At 42.1% G+C, this 24,591-nt stretch overlaps 1 protein-coding gene across 2 annotated transcripts; it reads right to left on the reverse strand.

The window, feature by feature from the left end:
• Nucleotides 1–1,319: 1,319 nt before the first annotated feature.
• On the reverse strand, nucleotides 1,320–23,198 carry asah2 (N-acylsphingosine amidohydrolase 2). 2 transcript variants are annotated; one of them, XM_055229484.1, is made up of 22 exons: nucleotides 23,175–23,198; nucleotides 18,186–18,302; nucleotides 17,818–17,906; nucleotides 16,391–16,409; nucleotides 15,710–15,834; nucleotides 14,939–15,115; nucleotides 13,930–14,057; nucleotides 12,742–12,819; nucleotides 11,960–12,077; nucleotides 11,429–11,554; nucleotides 10,762–10,848; nucleotides 10,046–10,150; nucleotides 7,955–8,036; nucleotides 6,520–6,635; nucleotides 5,812–5,906; nucleotides 5,462–5,501; nucleotides 4,264–4,362; nucleotides 3,624–3,719; nucleotides 3,321–3,467; nucleotides 3,117–3,173; nucleotides 2,399–2,487; nucleotides 1,320–1,593 (listed from the first exon to the last, which is right to left on the reverse strand). In XM_055229484.1, the coding sequence occupies exons 2-22, from the start codon at nucleotides 18,292–18,294 to the stop codon at nucleotides 1,392–1,394; spliced, it is 2,184 nt and encodes a 727-aa protein (XP_055085459.1). In that variant the 5' UTR covers nucleotides 18,295–18,302; nucleotides 23,175–23,198; the 3' UTR covers nucleotides 1,320–1,391. The 2 variants fall into 2 exon arrangements, with proteins under 2 accessions (XP_055085459.1, XP_033840624.1); XM_033984733.2 differs by lacking the exon at nucleotides 16,391–16,409 and having other exon boundaries at nucleotides 15,710–15,853.
• Between the last annotated feature and the right edge of the window lie 1,393 nt (nucleotides 23,199–24,591).

The following is a 24,591-nucleotide window of genomic DNA, read 5'->3' on the forward strand; positions in this document are numbered from 1 at the left end:
AAGCGGGCTGGTACTGTCTGTTAAAAGCCTTCTTTTTCTTGGAAGTTGTAGGCCCTTTTTCTGTCTCTTCACTGGGACTTTTCCCCTTTGAAAGATGTCCAAAGACGTCTATTTTTCACTCATTTTGCTAATTTGTGGGTTACATTTTTGGCGCTCAAGTGACCGAGATGTAACCGAGAGAATCCGGTCATTTTTTTAAAATAAAAGATTTTTCAAAATAAAAGATTGTTAAGACTCAGATAATAAATACAATGGAAATAATTTATTATTTCTTGGGCGGCCGGTGGCCCGGTACCAATTGATCCATGGACCGGTGGTTGGGGACCACTGACCTACAGCATTCAGCTCCAGTCAAATGAAGCTCATCGAGGGCAGCAGTTATAGGAGCGAATTTGGAGCCGAGTTTAACCAAAGAGCCAATCCAGAGCGAGGCCGTTGAAAGTAGAGCGCCTTCCCACTTAGTAACGCTGTCAGTCAAACCTCTTCCTAATACCAGTGGTTCTGTAGAGCAGGTTAATAAGAACAAACTGACGAGCCTGAACGCAGCAGTTACAGAGATAAGGGGCAACAGTTTTTCAATAGAAAGTGAATTGGAGTCGATGGAGGCGGAAGTGCGTCCATGCTCACTTCCTGTCTGGAGCACGGCTGGCAGGTTAGCTATGTCCATTTATATATAGTCTATAGTAGGGATGTCAAACTCATTTTCACAAAGGGCCACATCAACAAAATGGTGGCTCTTAAAGGGCCAGATATAACTTTAAGACAGTAGAAATGTGACTAAATGTAATGCAAAATAAATGCAACTACTTTTTAATCTTGCTAATTTACTGTTTCTATATTTATTAGTTTTTCAAGTTACAAATATTGCATATGGATTTGCATAGATATGAAAAAATGGCTGTGTAACTGTATCTCCTGAAAAACTGATATTTTAAAACAGTCATACCTTTTAATTTACTTTGTCGCGGGCCAAATAAAATGATGTGGCGGACCACATTTTGTCCTTGAGTTTGACACATGTGGTCTATAGTGAGAGCATGTAGGGTACGTAGGGTTGTGGGTCTCTGGCCTGGTCTCTGGCTCATTTTGCAGACCGTAAGGAGGTTTTGAGCATGAATGGATGAGAAATATAAAACCTCTTCAGACGTGTTTTTGATGAGAGAACATTATAAAACGGTAGACAGCTCCAAAACAATGCATTTTTCATAATACTCCCTCTTTAACTTTTGATCAAGTGAGTGTTAATGAGTGAGACAAGATCAGAGACATCAGTCAGTATTTATTAATAAATTACACATTACATTTTATTTAAAAAATTATAAAAAAATTACTAGTACATCTATAAATTGCACAGGAGTCATTTTAAAGAAGTGCATGTTTGTAGCTGTCCTCTAGGTGGCGCTGTAGTAGCTGGCTGCCACAGTAAACTCGTCCGACTGGCCCTCGTACGGCAGGATCACCGGTCTGAAGTTTTTTATTTCTTTGTAGTGACCAAAGTGTCGTATCCTGTACACACCAGAGGGGGCGCTGTCCGGGATGAACCACTCCACTGTGGTGTTGCTATGGCGATCGGCGCCTTTCAGCCAATGAAATCTGAGGAGGCAAAAACGAGAGCCAATCAGAGAACAGAATTAAAACAGGATCTAAACCGGGACTGTATTTTTCAGCCAGTCAAATGTGATTATGTTGTGTTTTTTATTTATTTTTCTTTTTAATAATAGTCTGAACAAATCATACAGCCATATAAATATATACATACAACTGAAACTGGCATCAAATGTAAAAGTGACCATTTGTGTATGTGCCAATTTCCAATATTTGAGGCATTGTTCAAGGAATTTTGTTTCATTGGGAATTTACTTACGGTAATTCAAAATCAACACCACCAAAATTAGACAATATTTTATGGGGAAGATTAAACCAGAAACTGTTTAAATTAATGGCAACTAGGACTGTATCTTTCATAAACATGTGTAGTCCTGGTTCAGTCCTGGTCTAATGCAGGTTCAGGTCTCTGGTCTCTGGTCTCTGGTCTCTGGTCTCTGGTCTCTGGTCTCTGGTCTCTGGTCTCTGGTCTCTTGTCTTTTGTCTCTGGTCTCTGGTCTCTGGTCTCTGGTCACTGGTCTCTTGTCTTTTGTCTCTTGTCTCTTGTCTCTGGTCTTTTGTCTCTTGTCTCTGGTCTTTTGTCTCTTGTCTCTGGTCTCTGGTCTCTTGTCTGGTCTCTTGTCTCTTGTCTTTTGTCTCTTGTCTCTGGTCTTTTGTCTCTTGTCTCTTGTCTTTTGTCTCTTGTCTCTGGTCTCTTGTCTCTGGTCTTTTGTCTCTGGTCTCTTGTCTCTGGTCTTTTGTCTCTTGTCTTTTGTCTCTTGTCTCTTGTCTCCGGTCTGGTCTCTAGTCTGACCTGGTCTCCCATGATGCATCAGTGTGGACCACGTCCCAGCTCTTGGTGTTATTGTCAAACTTCTCCACCGTCACAAACGTCTTGTCTCTCTGTGGAACCAAAATAAAATCAAACAAATAAAACCTTGATCGTTGTTTTCACTTCTGTCTTTTTGAACAAGCGTCTCCTCTGACTCTATGGGTCAAAGGTTAAACGGGAGGGTCATAGGTCAGAGTGTGTGTGTGCAAGTGAGTTTATGAATGAAAAAGTTGAAAAATATGTTGAAAATTTAAAAAGGTAGAGTTTTATTTGAACACACTGATGACGTCAAACAGTTCACCCCAATTTAACAAACAATTAAACATGATGTCAATAAAATAAAGGCGTTTTATTCTATTTTTATTTGCCAAATCATCATTTCTGTGACATTAGAGAAGAATTGGCCCAATGTACCGTATGGTTGCTAGGTAACAGTGCGATTCCCTGGTGTGATGTCATGATTTACAACCAGGAAGTAAAATTTTAAACCTAAAAAATTGCCAAACTGGGAAGAGAATTATATTTTTTCTTAGCTAAATCTTAAATATAATGATCTTCAGTCTGTAAAATGAGTGATTGAACATGAACATGAATGAGTGAATGTGGCTGTAGCTCTGGTCTGTAGTGAATGCTGTGCCTCGGGTTGTACGTTTCTGTAGCTGTGGTTTTATGAATGAGTTTATAAACGAGTGATTCTCACAATATCTCCAGAGTGTCGAGGGTTTCCTGCCACAAACGTCACAGACACCACGTCGCCCTGAAACCATAGGATTTAGGTTCAAATCTCGACTTGAAACATGTAAGATAATCAGGATTTAATAGAATTATGATCATGCTATCTGGACCTGGTTTAGACCTAGTTTAGACCTGGTTTAGACCTAGTTTAGACCTGGTTTAGACCCACCTTCCTGTAGACTGGGTAGACCTGCTCCAGGACTTGTCCAAAGCTCGTGTTCACTGGTTTCCTGTCGGCGGTGGCAGCTGGGAGCAGGTTAAACAGGTTTGAGAAGAACGGAGGCTCCGGTCCAGAATCCAGACCTGAGACTGAGTCCTAGACCACAGGAAGACCCGGTCAGGAATAAGAATATATATACAGTCCTGGTTTAGTCCTGGTTTAGTCCTGGTTTAGTCCTCGTTCAGTCCTGGTTTAGTCCTGTTTAGTCCTGTTCAGTCCTGGTTCAGTCCTGGTTTAGTCCTGGTCCAGTACTTCTCTGATGGCTCTTGACAGATGTGTAAACTTGTGGATATAAGCTGTGAGGGTGTGGGGTCCAAAGATGGTGGAGGCGGCTTCGTATCTCTGCACCTGAGACAGAGACAGAGTGGTTATCCCAGTGTGTCAGATGCCCTCCCAGTGTGTGAAACAATGAACCTCCCATAGAGTTACATAGACCCCTGTCTGTATGACAGTGTGACATCATTAAATTTCCATGTGAACCTTTGACCCCCTCTGACCCCCTCTGACCCCCCTCTGGCCCCCTCTGACTCCCAGCTGACCTGGCTCATTCCTGGTTCCTTAGCTTGACTTAATTTTCCTTATTTTTCTCCAGAAACAGTTCAAAACGTTCTCCATCAGTTAAAACCTTAGCTCACCTTCATTTAAGTTAAATAGAGTTCACAAAGAAAGCTTCATGAGGTTTATTTTTACAAAAACGCCGGTAAAATCCTGTATCACCGTAATCACAAACACATGAAATATTACTCATCTGTTTACTCGGGTTTTTTAGCAGTTAAATGTGATATTAACACAAATGCAGCTCAGATTTCACTTAAAGAATAATAAAAATAGATAGAATATTACACTTGTCCAGGTACGAGACCCTCTTTGACCTCTGACCCCTGGCTCTCACCTGGTACTCTTCGTAGGTGGTGATGTAGTGAGTGTACACGTTACTGAGGCCGGCGATGACCACCTCCAGGTCCCTGAACCCTCCATCGACCTGCAGCTCCTGAAACACAGACACTACAGGTCATTAAAGGTCCTACATTACACAAAAAAAAAAAACACGTTATAATGTCGTTAAAAACAGACCTGGATTTGAGTTTTATTTCATTCACACATATTTGAGCACATCTCCAACGCTCAAAATGCTCTGTTCCACCTCGTGATGTCATGTCCTTTTACTTTTAATTCCAGGACTGAAACGATCCAAATGATTCTGGGGTTTAAAAACACACTGGAGCACTTCCTGTTTCACCGCGTGACATCACAAGGTGGAATAGAGGGTTTCTAGTTTGAGAGAAAAACTCAGCCTAAATACGCAGAGTTTGTGTGTTAAAACATGTGTGAATGAAACAAACAAAAAAACACAACTCCAGGTCTGTTTGTGATGAGGAAGCATTATAACAGAGATGTAATTTTATTTCGTATAGTCTTTGAACGCACCACTGACTTGCAGCTCCTGAGACAAACTACACGTCCATGCACAGGTTTATACTGAGACTAGAGTGGCACAGACAAAATATATTTGAATCATTTAATAAATATATCACTGACTGCCTCGATCAAAGAAAAATTACATATTTACTTATATATTTGTGACGCTGTAGCTCGACGGCAGCGCTAACTTTCAACCCAAGTGATTGAAATAACTTACTTTTAGCTTCACATTTTTAGTATTTAGATGTTAAATTAGAAATACAGACAGCAATTAAGTCAAACAGTGAAGTGTGAAATGGAGGAGGGAGTGGGCGGTTAGCAGCGCTGTTAATCAAACCTGTTGCTAACTCTAGCGGCGGCGACGTCAGAGAAAGATGGCGCCTGATTGGTCTGTTATTAATGTTCATATCTTGATTTAGTGAAAATAGTGAAATAAAAACTGCAGGATCATGGAGAGTGGGTTAAACTCAACATTGTAAGGTCAGAGGTTACAGAGGGAGGAGCTGTGTTTTTTCAATAGAAAGTGAATTGGAGCCAGAGTCGATGGAGCTAAATTGCGCGTGCTCACTTCCTGTTTGTTACGTTAGATGTATCCTTTTCTAAACTTCACGCAGAAACATGAAACACGGTTGGGGATTAAAACCGAGGACCCTGTCGCTGTGATTCACCTGTTTGACGGCCTCTCGGAGTCTTCGGCCCGACATGGTCCTGGGACGGAGCAGAGGGACAGTTAGGATCAACTTTAAGTCTGTGGGGTATATAAAATGTGTGTTTTGTGTGTGTTTTTGTATGCTTTGTGTGTGTTTTTGTATGTTTTGTATGTGTTTTTGTGTGTGTTTGTGTGTGTTTTATGTGTGTTTTGTGTGTTTTATGTGTGTTTTATGTGTATGTTTTGTGTGTGTTTTATGTGTGTTTATGTGTATTTTGTGTGTGTTTTGTGCGTGTGTTTTATGTGTGTTTTGTGTATGTTTTATATGTGTGTGTTTTGTGTGTTTTGTGTGTTTTGTGTGAGTCTTACGTGATTTCTCCGGGAATGGCCAGCACAGCCACAGACCCGATCAGGAGCATCTGCACGTCGATGATGGTTGGGTGCCACGGCAACGGCCATGTCATCTGACACAAAGTACACGGAAAATACACAATACTCAAAAGGTGTTTACATACTGTAGTACAAATATTCAATATGTATCACATCAGCCAGGGTATCTGACACAAAGTACACAGAAAATACACAGAAAATACCACTAATGCAATAAACACTGGAACAGACTTAGTAGATAAACAAATAAACAAACTTTACAGTAGTACTAGTAGTAGTAGAGGTATATAGTACACATAGCAGCAATAGTAGCCATAGCAGTACTTTTACATCTCTGTTAGTGAAATGACTTTAGGTCTATGCCATGACATCAGGAAAATCTGTAGTAGTAGTATAAGTACCTCTCCTGTATTGAACAGTATGAGGTTGGTGACAGTAGTAGTAGTAGTTTGTAGTAGTAGTAGTAGTAGTAGCAGGATAGTAGTATTAGAGTCAGTAGTAGTAGCAGCAGTAGCAGTAGTAGTAGTAGTAGTAGTAGTAGTAGTAGTAGTAGTAGTAGTAGTAGCAGCATAATAGTATTAGAGGCAGTAGAAGTAGTAGTAATATTAGTAGCGGTAGCAGTATCACCATCATCAGCAGCAGCAGTAGTAGTAGTAGTGGTGGTAATAGTAGTAGTAGTAATAGTACCTCTCCAGTACTGAACAGAATGGGTTTGGGACGGTGACATGCTTGAGTCTCGTTAGACGGAGGACCCACAAGAGCGTCTCTGATCCCGTCCCAGAACGGGTCCCCCTCCACCGCTCCTTCAAAATAAAACATCTTTACAAAACATGAGCTCAAATGTCGCCCTGTGTCACTCATTCAAAATAAAACTACAAGACCCTGTACGCAGCGCTGACCCCCCCTCCTGGGACAAACTACAGGCCCACACACAGGTTTATAAGGGCGAAGGTTGACGGTTTGAATCCCACTCTCAACATAAACACAGGTGAATGCTGTTCTTGTGTCCTTCAGCAAGACACTTAACCCACCTCGCCCCCCAGTGTCTGCGTTCACTGCTGTATGAACGTGCGGATGGCTAAAAAACACTACAATTAAACAGGCCCCTCCAGAATAAAAGACTTTTAAATATCCTTCAAAGTAAAACATATTTAAACATCCTACAAAATAAGACTTTAAACTGAGCCCTCTACTGCTCCTTCAAAATAAAACACTACACCTAAGGATCGACAAAATAAAAGACTTTACGCTGCATCCTCCACTGCCCCTTCAAAATAAAATACTACATCTAAGGATCTACAAAATAAAAGGCTTTACACTGCACCCTCCACTGCTCCTTCAAAATAAAACACGGCACTTAAGGATCTACAAAATAAAAGACTTTACATTGCACTCTCCACTGCTCCTTCAAAATAAAACACGGCATTTAAGGACCTATAAAATAAAATACTTTATACTGCACCCTCCACTGCCCCTTCAAAAGAAAATACATTTAAATAAAATACAATACAAAATAAGAGCTGTAATGACTGTTTTAAATATCCTTCAAAATAAAACATCTTTAAACAACCTACAAAATAAGATTTTAAACTGCACCTTCCACTGCTCCTTCAAAATAAAACACTACATTTAAGGACCTACAAAATAAGATTTTAAACTGCACCTTCCACTGCTCCTTCAAAATAAAACACTACATTTAAGGACCTACAAAATAAAAGACTTTACACTGCACCCTCCACTGCCCCTTCAAGAGAAAACACATTTAAATACACTACAAAATAAGAGCTTAAACTGAAAAACCTCCACCGCTCCTTCAAAATAAAAGACTGCATTTAATGCACCCCTTCAGAATAAAAGGCATTTAAATACGCTACAAAAAATAAGAGCTTAAACGTCACCCTCCACAGCTCCTTCAAAATAAAAAACTCAATTTAACACGCCCCTTCAAAATAAAATACATTTAAATATGCTAAAATAAGAGCTCATAAAGACTGTAAAGCACTTTGAATTACTTTGTGTACAAATTGTGTCATACAAATAAACTTGACTTGCCTGCCTTGCCTTGTAGTATTACTAGCAGCAGTATTATTAGCAGTATTTGTAGTATTTGTAGTATTTGTACCCTGAGTGAAGTTGAGGTCTCCTCCTCCGTCTGTCGTCCCAGCGGCAAAACTGTGTCCCAGAGCAGGTTTACATGTTGACACCTGAAGTAGAAGTATTTATAGTCCAAAAAGTACACACAGGACTGATACTACTGCAGTACCCCTGAGTAGTATGTACAGTAGTATTAGTATCATGTGAGTGCTGTTGATCTTCACAGGCAGGTTGTATTTTGTGTAGGTGTGCCACTGTTAGTATCTGGAACATTCCCAAGCGCTTTGAAAACTGCAGTTATCAAGCCTCTCCTGAAGAAGAGCAATTATGATGACACAATACTGAACAATTATCGACCAATCTCAAATCTGCCGTTTTTAGGCAAAGTCCTCGAAAAAGTTGTTTACCAACAGCTTATTAACTTCCTCAAAATGAACAACTCCTTTGATTTCCTCCAATCAGGTTTTAGACCCACCACAGCACTGAGACTGCTCTTATCAAGGTGACAAATGACATCCGCATGAACACTGATGCAGGCAAAGTCTCAGTCTTGATCCTGTTAGATCTGAGTGCTGCCTTTGACACTGTGGATCATGGGATTCTCTTACAGAGACTAGGGGACTGGGTGGGCATCTCTGCTACGGCACTAAACTGGTTCAAGTCCTATTTAGAAAACAGGGAGTACTTTGTTGAAATTGGAAAATGTATATCAGATAAAATGTCCCTGACCTGTGGGGTACCCCAGGGTTCAATCCTGGGACCCCTGCTGTTCAATCTCTACATGCTGCCGTTAGGCCAGTTAACACGCAGCTATAATGTGTCTTACCACAACTATGCAGAAGACACTCAGATCTATGTCTCACTGCGGCAGGTGAATATGAACCAGTGGATTCACTCACTGCATCAACAGATCAGTGTGTGGATGTGAAACAACTTTCTCCAGCTAAACTCAGACAAGACTGAAGTCATCATCTTTGGCCCACAGAAACATAGAGAAAGTGTCAGCAGTCACCTCCAGTCTCTCTCTCTAAAACCTTCAAATCAGGCTAGAAATCTAGGGGTAATAATGGACTCAGACTTGAACTTTAACAGCCACATCAAATCAATAACATCTGCAGCTTTTTACCACCTAAAAAACATTGCAAAAATCAAAGGTATACTGTCAAAACCAGACTTAGAGAGACTTATCCATGCATTTGTCTCCAGTAGGTTAGACTACTGTAACGGCCTGCTCACATCACTGGCCTCTCCAAACGAGCCTTAACACAGCTGCAGTACATTCAGAACGCTGCTGCTCGGGTCCTGACTAGAACCAGGAAGTACGAGCACATAAGTCCTGTGCTCAGGTCTCTGCACTGGCTTCCTGTAGCTCAAAGAATAGACTTTAAAGCAGCTCTGCTTGTGTATAAGTCTCTCCATGGCCTAGGTCCAAAGTATATCTCTGACATGTTAGTGCCATATGAACCATCTCTCACTCTGAGGACTTCAGGGACCGGCCTCCTGCTAATGCCCAGAGTCAGGACTAAACATGAGGAATCAGTGTTTCAGTTTTATGCAGCTAAAACTTGGAACAGTCTTCCTGAAGATGTGAGACAGGCCTCTACTTACTTACTTACTTAATATTTAAATCCAGGCTCAAAACGGTTCTGTTTAGCTGTGCATACGACTGAAAGGTTTTTATTCTGCACTCTTCTCCTTTAATGGTAATTTTATGATGACAAAAGAAACATGGACTGATGGACTTTTATTAGACATAGTAAAGTGACAGGAAAGTATTTGAGAAGTGACAGGAAAGGTTTTTTTGTAAAGTAATGGGAAAGTTCTTAAACTGAGCAAGACAGTGTTTAAAGAGTGCGAGAGAGAGTTTTAAAAGGGGCAAACGAGTGGGTGAGAGAGTTGCAGATTGGGTGATTATTTATGTTTTGATTTTTGTGTGATTTTAATGTCTTTCTTATTCTGTAAAGCACTTTGAAATACCTTGTGTACGAATTGTGCTATACAAATAAACTTGCCTTGCCTATTACAGTAGTAGTATTGGTAATGCAGTAGTAGTACTAGTAGAGCAGTATTTACAGTAATATTTGTACTGCAGTAGTAGTATTCGCAGTAGTATTAGTACCGTGTGAGTACTGTTGATCTTCACAGTCACGTTGCTCATGTCGACCCACTGATGAGCGAAGTGTAACGGCCCCGTCACCTCCTCCACTGCAGTACTGTACAGCTCCTGAAGTACAAGTATACACAAGTACACATCAGAGTACTACACATGTCAGTACCACACCATTACATAATTATCAGTCTCTACCTTGGTCTTCCTGTAAATGTATACAGTTTTAGTCCTGGTTTAGTCCTCTTACAGTCTCGGTTTTAGTCCTAGATTAGTCCTGGTTTAGATCTAGTTTAATCCTGTTTTAGTCCTGGTTTAGTCCTGTTACAGTTCAGGTCTAGTCTGGTTCTAGTCCTGTTATTGTCCCATTATGGTCCTGGTCTAGTTTGGTTCTAGTCCTGTCATAATCCTGGTTCAGTTTCAGTCTTGTCATGGTTTAGTCCTGTTGTAGTCCGGTTCTAGTCCTGTTATAATTTTGGTTAAGTCCCAGTCTAGTGCTGATTTAGGCCTGGTTTGGTCCTGGTTTGGTCCTGGTTTAGTCCTACTATAGTCTGGTTCTAGTCTTGTTCTAGTCTTGTTATAATCCTGGTTTAGTCACAGTCTAGTCCTGTCTTAGTCCTGGTTCACTCCCAATCTAATCCTGGGTTAGTCCTGGTTCAGTCTCAGTCTAGTCCTGATTTAGTCCTGGTTCAGTCCTGGTTCTAGTCTGGTTCTAGTCCCGGTCTTACCTTGGTCTTCTTGTAGATGTTCTCAGCAATGATCCTGGTGCTCTCAAACATGTCGACTCCAGGCCCCACCCCCATGCACATCTTTGTCTGAAACAAATATAAAAAATAAAAATATGAACAATAATGAACAGTTTGTAGGCCTGCCTGGCTCACACATGTCTTTTCAGGTCTTCAGGACTTTGTGATGGCCACTCCAAAACATTGACTTTGTTACCCTTAAGCCACTTTGTAACCACTTTGGCAGTATGTTTCAGGTTATTGTCCTTTTGAAAGACCCATTTGTGCCCAAGCTTTAACTTCCTGTCTGATGTTTTGAGATGTTCCTTCAGTATTTCCACATAATGTTTTTTCCTCATGATGCATCCACTCCAAAACATTGACTTTGTTACCCTTAAGCCACTTTGTAACCATTTTGGCAGTATGTTTCAGGTTATTGTCCATTTGGAAGACCCATTTGCGCCCAAGCTTTCACTTCCTGTCTGACTTCTTGAGATGTTCCTTAGACAGTTGGGATGGTGTTCTCAGGGTTGCAAGCTTTCCCCAGGATAAGCATATTAGTAGTAGTAGTAGTAGTAGCAGTATTTGCAGTAGTGTTTATAGTAACACTCACAAACTCCCTACTGAACAGGTGCATTAGTAGTAGCAGTTTGCAGTAGTACTCTCTTACCCCTCCAACAGGACACGAGCCGTTGAGATAGTCACACTTGAGGCCGGTGTTGGCGCAGTAGGGCCCCCTGGTGTTTGGAGTCACATCTCCAAGATTCGAGCTTGAAAAACCTGCCACAAAGCGACCCTGAAAAAGAGGAGAGAGGTAACTGTAGAGACAGAGGGGAGGAACAAGAGACTCAGTAATTGTATCAGTATTAGTATCAGTAGTAGTAGTGTACAGTACCTCTCCAGGCAGCCCCTGGTTCTTGTTCATGTGTTGTAGTAATAGTAGTAGTAGCAGTAATAGCAGCAGGAGTAGTATCAGTAGTAGTAGTAGCAGTAGTAATAGCAGTAGGAGTAGCAGTAGGAGTAGCAGTAGTAGTCATGTTCACAGTACCTCTCCAGGCAACCCCTGGTTCTTGTCCATGTGTTGTAGTAATAGTAGTAGTAGTAGTAGTAGTAGTAGTAGTAGTAGTAGTAGTAGTAGTAGTAGTAGTAGTAGCAGTAGTAGCAGTAGCAGTAGTAGTAGTAGTAGTAGTATTTACATTACCTCTCCGGGCAGCCCCTGGTTCTTGTCCAGCTCCATCATGAGGGAGGCCAGGCCCATGTTGTCGCTGCTGACCATTCTGTTTGTGTAGTTCATACTGACCGCGTGCACCGCGAACCAGCTGTCCATCACACACAGGAAGTGATGTCACAAACAGGAAGTTACTGCTTATAACTGGACAGCTCTTTGGTCAGTTTGCAGTGTGTTAAATGAGTTATTGGCCTAAGAACACCGAGGTCTTTAGTAGTTAATTACCGTAGTTCTTATACAGTTGGTAGGTTAGTAGTAGTGGTAGTTGTGTGGAGGTGTTTTGATAGTTAGTCGTGAGTTTGTTGAGTTTTTTACCCGAGAACTCCGATGGCGTTTGTGGCTGGGTTCTTATAACTGTCACATTGTTTGGTCGGTTAGTTAGCGGTCAGTTAATTCCATCATTTGTATAAAGACGTGAGTGTGACCCAATCGACCTAAACTCATCGAGGAGAGCAGATATCAGGTGAATTTAGAGCCAAGATCCATATTTGGAGTTCTGACTGTGAGTATCATAGCAACCAAAGAGTCAATCAGGAGAAAGATCATGTAGAGCGGGTTAATATGAACATTGTAAGACCAAAATAATGAGTCTGCTTAAAGTGTAATTAGTTGTATTGAGTTTGTCTTTACCTGAGGACCCTGATGCTGTCTGTACCATTGTCAGTAGTAGTTGGTACAGTTGTACAGTGGGTAGGTTAGCAGTAGTTAGTTGTAGTAGATGAGGTAGTGAGTAGTTAGTAGAGTGTTTTTTTTACCTGAGGACCCCGATGCCATCTCCATCTGAGTCGGTGAACTTCAGAACTGTGACCTGTTTGTCTGTGTCCTCAGAGTACCTGAGCACAAAGGGTTAAATATCATCATCATCATCGTAAATGGTCACATTTTTCTATAGCGTTTTTCCACCTTCAAGGCACTCAAAGCGCTTTACAACAAGGAACCACTCACCCATTCACACACACATTCATACACCAGTGTACGCAGACACTGAGGTGGGTTAAGTGTCTTGCCCAAGGACACAACGACAGCATTCATCTGTGTGAGCTAGAATCGCACCGCCAACCTATGGATCAGTGGATCTGACCGCTCAACCAATGATGTTTATGTCGAGAGCGGGATTTGAAACGTCAACCTTCGGATCAGTGGACAAACACTCTACCAACTGAGCTACTGTCTCCTTGTATTTCTCTCATCTTTGGGACAGTAGGACTGTGGTCTTATGTTACCTGTCTCTGTCTCACCTGTCCTTCTCGTCCTGTGGGTTGTTCTTGTGTGACTCAAGGTTGCGGTTGCAGTTTTCCGTCTCTCACCTGTTTCGCTGTCCCTCACCTGTCTCTCTCGTCCTGAGGGTTGTTTTTGTAGGACTGGGGGCTCATATTACCTGTCTCTGTCTCACCTGTCTCTGTCTCACCTGTCTCTGTCTCAGCTGTCTCTGTCTCAGCTGTCTCTGTCTCACCTGTCTCTCTCGTCCTGACGGGTGTTCTCGTAGGACTGGGGGCCCATATTACCTGTCTCTGTCTCAGCTGTCTCTGACTCACCTGTCTCTCTCGTCCTGATGGTTGTTCTTGTAGGACTGGGGGGCCCATATTACCTGTCTCTGTCTCAGCTGTCTCTGTCTCAGCTGTCTCTCTCTCACCTGTCTCTCTCGTCCTGAGGGTTGCTCTTGTAGGACTGGAGGCTCATATTACCTGTCTCTGTCTCTGTCTCACGTGTCTCTGTCTCACCTGTCTCTCTCGTCCTGACGGTTGTTCTTGTAGGACTGGAGGCTCATATTACCTGTCTCTGTCTCTGTCTCACCTGTCTCTCTCATCCTGACGGTTGTTCTTATAGGACTGGGGGCCCATATTACCTGTCTCTGTCTCACGTGTCTGTGTCTCACCTGTCTCTCTCGTCCTGAGGGTTGTTCTTGTAGGACTGGGGGCTCATATTACCTGTCTCTGTCTCACCTGTCTCTCTCGTCCTGAGGGTTGTTCTTGTAGGACTGGGGGCTTCGGTTCAAACTGCTCTGCTCCAGTTTTCCAAAGTTCCTGAAGATTCGTCCTGGTTTCATGTTCTCATGGGCCAGCTCTATGCTCTGGAACACACCACAAATATGTCAGATGCCCTCCCACAGTCTGTAGCACAAAGAGTCAGATGCCCTCCCACAGTCTGTCTTCCTGTGTGTGCTCCAGCTCTATGGTCTGGGACACAAAGAGACAGATGCTCTCCCCTCACAAATGATCATGTCTAGGAACAGTAATAGTTAGTATTTGTAGTATTAGTTGTAGTAATTAAAGACTCATAGTAGATTATTTTCTGATCTATGTTTCCTCATCAGAAACAAACCTGGAGTTGTGTTTTGTTTCATTCACACACGTTTAACACACAAACCTGCACATTTAGGCTGAGAATTTCTCTCAAACTGAAAACACTCTGTTCCACCTTGTGATGTCGTGAGGTAATACAGGAAGTACTGTGTTTTAAATCACAGTAGAACAGAGAATTTTGAGTTTGATTAATGTAGACAGACTAATAAATAATAAAACATGTGTCTCAACAACTCAAACATGTGTGAATGAATCAAAACACGACTCCAGGTCTGTTTTTGAGGAGGGAACAGTGTTATGACATATCAAGAGAACACGGTGACACTGAAGCATTTCAAATCCATATGTTCTCATGTCACATCAGAGGAACTGAGAATAAGAGAAAAATGCTCGAGAATCCTGAGTAAAACCTCAAAAAGAACAATGAAGTATTAGCAAAGGGTAAGAAATTCAAGGTCAAAAGGTCAGACTGGAAACTAAAAGGTAAGAAACAGAAGCAGTGGATAAAACAAATCCAAGAGGAGCTAAAGCCCAAAATGTGTCGCTAAAGATCCTGTAGTAGCAGTAGTACTAGTAGCAGTAGTTGTAGTAGTATTATTATTATTATCATCATCATTAGTAGTAGTAGCAGTAGTTGTAGTATTAGTACCTTGACTATAGCCTGTACCAGAGGCTGTACTGCAGACTTGATGTATCCTTTAGTACTCATCATAAGCAGTGTGTACTGGAAGTATCCTCCAGGTCCACAGTGAGTGTGAGTCCCACTGAGCAGAACGTTCTGACGGTGATACAGAGAACCAAACTTCTGCTCCAGAGAACGCATAACCTGAGAACAAACAAACAAACAAATAAACAAACAAATAAACAACACAGACCTGAACCTCTGCTGCAGAGAACACAGAACCTGAGAACAAACAAACAAACAAACGACATAAACAACACAGACTTGAACCTCTGCTCCAGAGAACACAGAACCTGAGAAGAATAAACAATAAAAACATACAGGCAATGTAAACAACACACAAATAAATAAACAACACAACACCCAAGAACACAAACCAACAACCAACTAATAAGAAAAACAACAATGTAAACAACACAGACCTGACAACAACCAAAAATAATCTCTTATTTACACATCTCTTATTTACAAAAGGCATAACGGGAATGAAATTTTAAAAAAACAAGTGTCCAAAATTGGAAACCAAATTGCACAATTTATTCATAACTCATTTTGTTTTCATGGACCCAGCTCATGTGTCTCGTCCCATGAACACTGCACTGATCAGTCTGACATGAGGCAGGTAAAGAGTCTACAGTTTAAACACATATACATATACACATATCAGGGCCAAAAGGAAACAGTGTTTACCTCGTGTTACCATGGAAACAGAAAAGTTACCATGGAAACGTTGTTTACCTCGAGGCGGAGTCTTTGAGACACCATCCCGATGTCCACAGACACAAACACCACCCTCTTCTGACCATCGTCCACGATAAACGCTCGGCTGAACAGACGAGTGTGGATCCCTGCGGCAGTTTGACCTGAGTTAGCATAACCCATCTGTGAAAATGAACAAAGAGTTAGCATCTGTAACAACAATAACAACAACAACAACAACGCAATAATACACAATAACTCTTTGGTTTGACCCGCGTTAGCATAACCCATCTGTGAAAATGAACAAAGAGTTAGCATCTGTAACAACAACAACAACAACAACGCAATAATACACAATAACTCTATGGTTTGACCCGCGTTAGCATAACCCATCTGTGAAAATTAACAAAGAGTTAGCATCTGTAACAACAACAATAACAACAACAACAACAACAACACAATAATACACAATAACTCTATGGTTTGACCCGCGTTAGCATAACCCATCTGTGAAAATGAACAAAGAGTTAGCATCTGTAACAACAACAACAACAACAACAACAACACAATAATACACAATAATACACAATAACTCTATGGTTTCACCCGCGTTAGCATAACCCATCTGTGAAAATTAACAAAGAGTTAGCATCTGTAACAACAACAATAACAACAACAACAACAACAACGCAATAATACACAATAACTCTATGGTTTGACCTGCGTTAGCATAACCCATCTGTGAAAATGAACAAAGAGTTAGCATCTGTAACAACAACAACAACAACAACAACAACACAATAATACACAATAATACACAATAACTCAATGGTTTGACCCGCGTTAGCATAACCCATCTGTGAAAATTAACAAAGAGTTAGCATCTGTAACAACAACAATAACAACAACAACAACACAATAATACACAATAATACACAATAACTCTATGGTTTGACCCGCGTTAGCATAACCCATCTGTGAAAATGAACAAAGAGTTAGCATCTGTAACAACAACAATAACAACAACACAATAATACACAATAACTCTATGGTTTGACCCGCGTTAGCATAACCCATCTGTAAATATGAACAAAGAGTTAGCGTCTGTAACAACAACAACAACAACAACACAATAATACACAATAACTCTATGGTAAATGAGGTGTAGGAGCAGGACGAATCTGTGAAGAAACAAACTGACCAGCCCCGTTTGTACAGACACAGATTAATAAACTATGTAGGTCAAACTGTCTCTAGTTGACTCCAAATGGCTCAGTATATATGCAATTAATGTAGGTAAATATAAATATACTCTTTTGCAATGTAATTTCTATAAAAAGTGGTTTTATTGAATGTTCTTGACAGAATACTGATGTCCGCCCATAGAATCAATGCACTCTACTGCTTTATATATACAGTCTATTGTCCTGACAGATCTCATAAAGTGCAAAAAGTGATAAACATCCAATAAAACAAGATAACAAGGTCTAACAAGAGTTAGAAATATTAATTACTGTATAAAATCAGAGAGCATTATCCTGGCCAAAGTCCAGAGGAGCTGATAAACGTCTAGATCCTGACCTCAGATAAACTAAAACTCTGTACAGCTCTCCAAGACTCAACACAAAAACAGTCCAGACCCTGTCACATGCACAGAATAAACACACGTTAAACACACGTTATATACATGTTTTAGAGCCACTGACCCCAGCACCAACACATTACACATTTATTATAGAACATTGCATAATAAATATAATCCTCTTTATCAGGGAGTTTATGACCAGATCATAAAAGTTATTACATTATTATATCTGATCATAAACACAAGGTCTGACACTGACGATCAGGAAACAAAGAGTTTAGTCCTGCCTTAGTCCTGGTTTAGTCCTGGTTTAGTCCTGGTTTAGTCCTGGTTTAATCCATCTTTAGTCCTTGTTTAGTCCTGGTTTAGTCCTGGTTTAATCCTGATTTAGTCCTGGTTTAATCCTGCTTTAGTCCTGCTTTAGTCCTGCTTTAGTCCTGGTTCAGCCCTGGTTCAGTCCTGGTTTAGTCCTGGTTCAGTCCTGGTCTAGTCCTGGTTTCGTCCTGGTTTAGTCCTGGTTCAGTCCTGGTTTAGTCCTGGTTTCGTCCTGTTCCAGACTCACCAGTGGGACCTCTGCGGGCGGCCCGGTGCAGTCGGCTCGTCCCAGTCCGATGAGGTACGGGGGAGATGAGGGAGGGGCTGGTGTAGATCCTGGACATGAGACAAAACATTAGACCAGAGATCAGGTCAGAGCCGGGACCAGGACCAGGTCTTTGGATCCTGGCTTTAATTTCAGTCGTATTGATACTTTGCAGTGACATCTCACTGAGGGTGTTCTACATGTATGACTGTGGTGGAACGTTCATCAGTTACCATGGTAACTTGAGTAACAGAACTTCAGACAGAGCAGTGCCCCCAGTTAGCATCACACCCCCAGTGAACGTGGATGAAATCAATTAGTAAGATCGGTAATAAAACTTGTACTTGTACCTGTGATGTTGTTGTTTTTTGTCACCATAGCGATGATGAGGCCCACCGTCGTCGCTGTCATGATCGCCAACAGCACGGACAGCGCCACCTGCAGGACCCTGGAGCCCATGTCTGGAACTGCAGGAACCACACACACACAGGACTTTCTTTGTGAACTCAATTTAACGTAAATAAAAGTGAACTAAGGTTTCAATTGACAGATAAAATTTGTACATTTATGTCGAGTATAATAATGAAAATATAATAAGAATCCCTGACCGCTAACCTTTGACCCTTAACCCCCTAACCTTAACTCCTGACCTTCTGACCCTAATACAAACAGGACAATGTGCTTAATTAAGACCCTCTGACCCCAAACCCCTAAACTCCTGACCCTCTGACCCTAGCACAAGCAGGACAATGTGATTATATAAGCACCTCTGACCACTAAACCCGACCCCTGACCCCTAACCCTAAACTCCTGACCCTCTGACCTTAACACAAGCAGGACAATGTGGATTATATGAGAACCTCTGACCCCAAACCCTAACTCCTGACCCTAACATAATCAGGACATTGTGAACTATATGAGAACATCTGACCCCTAAACCCAACCCCTGACCCTTAACCCTAAATTCCTGACCCTCTGACCTTAACACAAGCAGGACAATGTGGATTATATGAGAACCCATGACCCCTCCCCCTGACCCCTAACTCCCTAACCCTAACTCCTGACCTTGTGACCCTAAAAAAAACTAGACAATGTGATTATATAAGAACCTCTGACCCCTAACCCCTAAACCTGACCCCTAACCCTAAACTTCTGATCCCCTGACCCTAACACAATCAGGACAATGTGGATTATATGAGAACCTCTGACCCCTACTCCCTGACCCCCTAACTCCTGACCTTGTGACCCTAACACAAACTGGACACTGTGATTTTATAAGACCCTCTGACCCCCAACCCCTAAACCTGACCCCTGACCCACTGACCCGAACACCTGACCCCCTGACCCTAACGTTTGACCCCCTGACCCTAGCACAAACAGCACACTGTGATTATATAAGAACCTCTGACCCCTAAACCTGACCCCTGACCCTAACTCCTGACCTTGTGACCCTAACACAAACTGGACACTGTGATTTTATAAGACCCTCTGACCCCCAACCCACAAATCTGACCCCTGATCCTCTAACGCTAAACTCCTGACCGCCTTACCCTAACACAAACTGGACAATGAGATTATATAAGCACCTCTGACCCCTAACCCCTGACCCCTTCTAGTTTGAAGTTTGTTGTGTTGTTCTGATTCATCCGTTGCCTGTACAATGATTCGCGAGATCTGCTGCTCTTTTCCTGACCATAGACTTCAATGTAATATCTCCACACTTTAAAGCACCAGTACGGAAACTGTATAAAACATGTGTCAGTAAAAGACGACAGACTGTGTGAAGAACGACACCCACAGCGGCTAATCTGGAGCCGAGATCCATGTTTGAAATTCCTATTGTGAGTATCATAGCAACCAAAGAGCCAATCCGGAGCGAGGCTGTGAAAGAAGGCGTCTGATTGGTCCAACTCAATAGTCAAAGAAAAACGCAAAGACCATGACAACAGCTTAGATCTGGCCTAGATCTGGCCTAGATCTGACGTCATTTCCGGGTGAGTGCATTCTGTTTTGCGAGTTGTATATCTAGCGTCTCTCTCCTGAAATTGTTAATCCATGAATCCTTACAGTTTTAAAAGCAGTTTCTAACATCTACACTAGTGCCTGAATACTTTGTTAAAAAAAACACCGAAGTTTCATTCAGCATCTATTGCTCCGTACATCGTGGATTAAGCCCCTCTATCTCTCGGTTCAGCCTGAACTAGCCTAGCCAACTAGCATCATGGCTAAACCATCCTCCTCTTCTCTCGCTCTTCCCTGCCCTGGTTGCCATATGTGGAGTGATGACCCTGGCTTATTTGACGATGATAGGGACAGCTGCGTTAAGTGTAGTGTAGTGGCAGTCCTGCAGGCCAGGGTTTCAGAGTTAGAAACACGGATCCCACACTGCTAATGAGTCTCTTATCCCCTTGAACATTAGATGTGATGACTTTCTTCAATTCTTCGATTACAAAATTACAACCATTACAGACAAAATCAACAAAGCTACTCCAAAAATCAGCTCTGAGCTAATCCAGTCTGTAATACCAATGTCCCACATGGATCCTCTAATAATATTAGATAAATTTACTCCTGTTGATGAGGTGGAGATTACCTCAGCCATCATGTCGTCCAAACCATCAACCTGTTTGCTCGACCCTATTCCAATCAGACTCTTCAAAGAAGCCCTCCCCCTAATAATAGATTCCATCCATAACATAATAAATATGTCGTTAGAAAATGGCTACGTTCCTCAGTCCTTTAAGTATGCTGTGATTAAACCCCTTTTGAAAAATACTAACCTAAATCCTGAACTAGCCAACTATAGACCTATCTCTAATCTTCCCTTCCTCTCAAAAATTCTAGAACGAGTTGTGGTGAAACAGCTCTGCCGCCACCTGCAGGACAATAATATATTTGAAAAATTTCAATCTGGATTCAGAGCTCACCACAGCACAGAGACTGCACTGCTTAAAGTAACAAATGACTTACTACTAGCTGCTGATAACGGGCTGGCTTCAGTCCTGGTCCTACTGGACCTCAGTGCAGCGTTTGACACCATTGATCACAACATTCTACTGCAGAGGTTAGAATGTGACATTGGAATCAGAGGGACCGCCCTCAAATGGTTTAAATCCTATCTATCAGATAGGTACCAGTTTGTTAGTATAAACCAGAGCACCTCTCCCTGTTCTAAAGTAGCCTGTGGTGTTCCACAAGGATCTGTGCTTGGTCCAATCCTATTTACTCTGTATATGTTGCCATTGGGTAACATTATCAGAAAACATGGCATTAATTTTCACTGCTATGCTGATGACACTCAGCTGTACTTATCAATGAAACCAAATCAGACTGATCAAATAGATAACCTCAGTGCCTGTGTGAAGGACATCAAAACCTGGATGACCTTGAATTACCTGCTCTTAAATCCTGAAAAAACAGAGGTCATTGTCATTGGTCCCAAAGGTCAAAGAGATTCTCTGTCGGACCAGATAATCTCGCTCGACAATGTGAGTATAGCTTCTAGCCCTACTGTAAAAAATCTTGGAGTCCTATTTGATCAAAATCTCTCATTCACAGCCCATATAAACCTAGCTTGTAAAACCGCATACTTTCACCTGCGAAATATAACTAAAATTAGAAATATTTTACCAAAAAATGATGCTGAAAAACCCATCCATGCATTTGTTACTTCCAGACTTGATTACTGTAATTCTCTGCTCGCCGCCTGCCCCAAAAGTACTATAAGGAGCCTCCAGTTGGTCCAAAATGCAGCGGCCAGAGTCCTAACAGGAACTAAAAGAAGAGACCACATCAGTCCTGTACTAAAATATCTGCACTGGCTTCCTGTCGAGCTTAGAATCAAATTCAAAGTCCTCCTCCTGACATACAAAGCCCTAAACGCCCCATCCTATCTGCAAGATGCTATTGTCCCGTACCAGCCAAACAGAGCACTCCGCTCTCAGAATGCAGGACTATTAGTGGTTCCTAGAGTGTCCAAAAGTACAGTGGGAGGGAGAGCATTCAGTTACCAAGCTCCTGTGCTATGGAATCAACTCCCTGCTGATGTTAAACAGGCCCCCACAGTCTCTGTATTTAAGACCAGGCTTAAAACCTTCCTCTTCGGTATAGACCAGGTTACTTAGTGAGGGAGTTAGGGAGTAACATTAAAACCCGGGATAAGACAGGCTGCAGTAGGAGATAACTAGCTGGGGGAAGTATGGCAACCTGAGCAGCAATGCTATTCACATGTTGTCCCCTGTCCCACTCCCCCTGTGGAGTGTAACTCTTTCAGATGCCCCAATGACAGCTGGACCCTCTCCTCCTCCCCGCCTGGCCCTGCTCCACCCGCCTCCCTCTCCTCCTTGCCTGGCTCTCATCCTCCTCTCCCGGCTCTCCTCCTCCTCGCCCGGCTCTCCTCCTCCTCACCCGGCTCTCCTCCTCCTCGCCTGGTCTTCCTCCTCCTCGCCTGGCCCTCCTCCACCCCCCTCGCTCCTCCTCGTCTGGCCGATTGTTCTTGTTTTGTCTGATTTTTCCTGTTGTTTGATTTTCCTGTTTGTTTTTGTGTGTAGGCAGCACGGTGGCTGAGTGGCAACACTCATGCCTCACAGCAAGAAGGTTTGGTTCGATCCCCGTGTCGCCCAGGCCTTTCTGTGTGGAGTTTTGCATGTTTCTCCCCGTGTGGATGGGTTTCCTCCGGGTACTCCGGTTTTCCCCATCAACCAAAACATGAACGCCCTTCGAGACAACTGTTGTTGTGATTTTGGGCGTTACAAAAATAAAATGAATTGAAATTGAGCTTAACTATGTCCATTTACAGTCTATGGAAAGAAGACGTGTTTTTCAAAATAAAAAAAAATATTTTATTTAAGACTTTTTGCTAAAATGTGACATAATGTGGCTTTAACTTATTCTGCAGGATACACACCTCGGATAGTGCCTCTTACACTTTACTATTTACGGTTTAAAACTAAAGAAAAACAAACAAACTGAACCCGAACTGAACCCGGTCAAACAACAAGAAACAACTATGTCCATTCATTACAATTTGCAAGAAAAAAGTATTTAGTTTGGCCAAATAAACCAGACCAAATCCTCCAAAATGATGCTCTGTTATGAAAGTCCCGCACAAATGTAATCATATTTTTGTGCTATTTTTAAAAGAACATGTCAACCTCTTATAGATCCAGCGCAGCTCTCCTCAAACGATGTGTTTTCAGCCCAAAGAAATAATGACTTTTTGGGGTTTTTTTTGCCTCTTTTTGCTTCTACTTTTTATCTATTATGTAATTTTTGTTGTTACATGTTTTATAAGTGCAAAATAATAATAATATACCTGGTCTAAACCCGGTGTCACTCACCTGTGCTCTCGCTCTGTGTGTTATCTGGGACTGAAGGTCGACTTTATGAACGATTATTGATCAGGCATCAGAACGAGCTCTGATTGGCTCAAATCCGACCAATGAAAACACTGGAAGAATAACAACAAAGTGCAGACAGGAAGTGGAGAGAAAAGGAGAGAAGGAAAGAAAAGGAGAGAGGGGAGGAGAGGGGGAGGGAGAGAGGAGGAAAGAAGAAAGTTAGAGAGGGCAGAGGGAGGAGGAGGTAAGAAGGGAAGAGAAAGAGAGAGATGGAAAAAAGAGAGAGGACAGAAGCAGGAGAGAAACATCCATCTCCATAAACATGTCAGTGCATTTACAGAATGTCCCACAGGGGGCGCCCTCTGTCTCCTCTCACATTCCTCTGAGCGTGCATATGAGAGTGTGCACGTGTGTGAGTGTGAGCGTGCATGTGTGAGCGTGCATGTGAGAGTGAATTGTTTATATTTTGGGCCAATCACAGCTCACTCCTCTTGTTTCCATTTTAGGTCACACTCAGATCTGATTCAGACCTGGTTTAGTCTTGGTTTAGTCCTAGTTTAGTCCGGGTTTAGTCCTAGTTTAGTCCTAGTTTAGTTCCGGTTTAGTCTTGGTTTAGTCCTGGTTCAGTTCTGGTTTATTCCTGGTTTAGTCCTAGTTTAGTTCCGGTTTAGTCCTGGTTTAGTCCTAGTTTAGTTCCGGTTTAGTCCTGGTTTAGTCCTAGTTTAGTCCGGGTTTAGTCCTAGTTTAGTCCGGGATTACTCCTGGTTTAGTCCTAGTTTAGTTCCGGTTTAGTCCTGGTTTAGTCCTGGTTCAGTCCTGGTTCAGTCCTGGTTTACTCCTGGTTTAGTCCTAGTTTAGTTCCGGTTTAGTCCTGGTTTAGTCCTGGTTCAGTCCTGGTTTATTCCTGGTTTAGTCCTAGTTTAGTTCCGGTTTAGTCCTGGTTTAGTCCTAGTTTAGTTCCGGTTTAGTCCTGGTTCAGTCCTGGTTCAGTCCTGGTTTAGTCCTGGTTCAGTCCTGGTTTAGTCCTAGTTTAGTTCCGGTTTAGTCCTGGTTTAGTCCTAGTTTAGTCCGGGTTTAGTCCTAGTTTAGTCCGGGATTACTCCTGGTTTAGTCCTAGTTTAGTTCCGGTTTAGTCCTGGTTTAGTCCTGGTTTAGTCCTAGTTTAGTTCTGGTTTAGTCCTGGTTTAGTCTTGGTTTACTCCTAGTTTAGTCCTGGTTCAGTCCTGCTTTAGTTCTTCTTCAGTTTTGGTTCAGTCCTTGTTTAGTCCTGGTTCAGTCCTTGTTTAGTCCTGGTTTAGTCCTAGTTCAGTCCAGGTTTAGTCCTGGTTCAGTCCTGGTTTAGTTTCGGTTCAGTCCTGGTTCAGTCCTGGTTTAGTTTCGGTTCAGTCCTGGTTCAGTCCTGGTTCAGTCCTGGTTC

The sequence above is a fragment of the Periophthalmus magnuspinnatus genome, chromosome 19 (assembly GCF_009829125.3).
Source record: "Periophthalmus magnuspinnatus isolate fPerMag1 chromosome 19, fPerMag1.2.pri, whole genome shotgun sequence".
Taxonomy (NCBI): Eukaryota; Metazoa; Chordata; class Actinopteri; order Gobiiformes; family Gobiidae; genus Periophthalmus; species Periophthalmus magnuspinnatus.

What these genes read in the sequence shown, in the direction of transcription:
- asah2 (XM_033984733.2), bottom strand. Translation starts at nt 18,294, where the DNA reads ATGGGCTCCAGGGTCCTGCAGGTGGCGCTGTCCGTGCTGTTGGCGATC. An exon ending in CTCAAAGACTCCGCCTCGAG is followed by an intron (nt 15,116 to 15,709) that starts GTAAACAACGTT and finishes GTTTGTTCTCAG; the next exon opens with GTTATGCGTTCTCTGGAGCA. An exon ending in TTCTGTTCAGTACTGGAGAG is followed by an intron (nt 5,907 to 6,519) that starts GTACTATTACTA and finishes ACTTTGTGTCAG; the next exon opens with ATGACATGGCCGTTGCCGTG.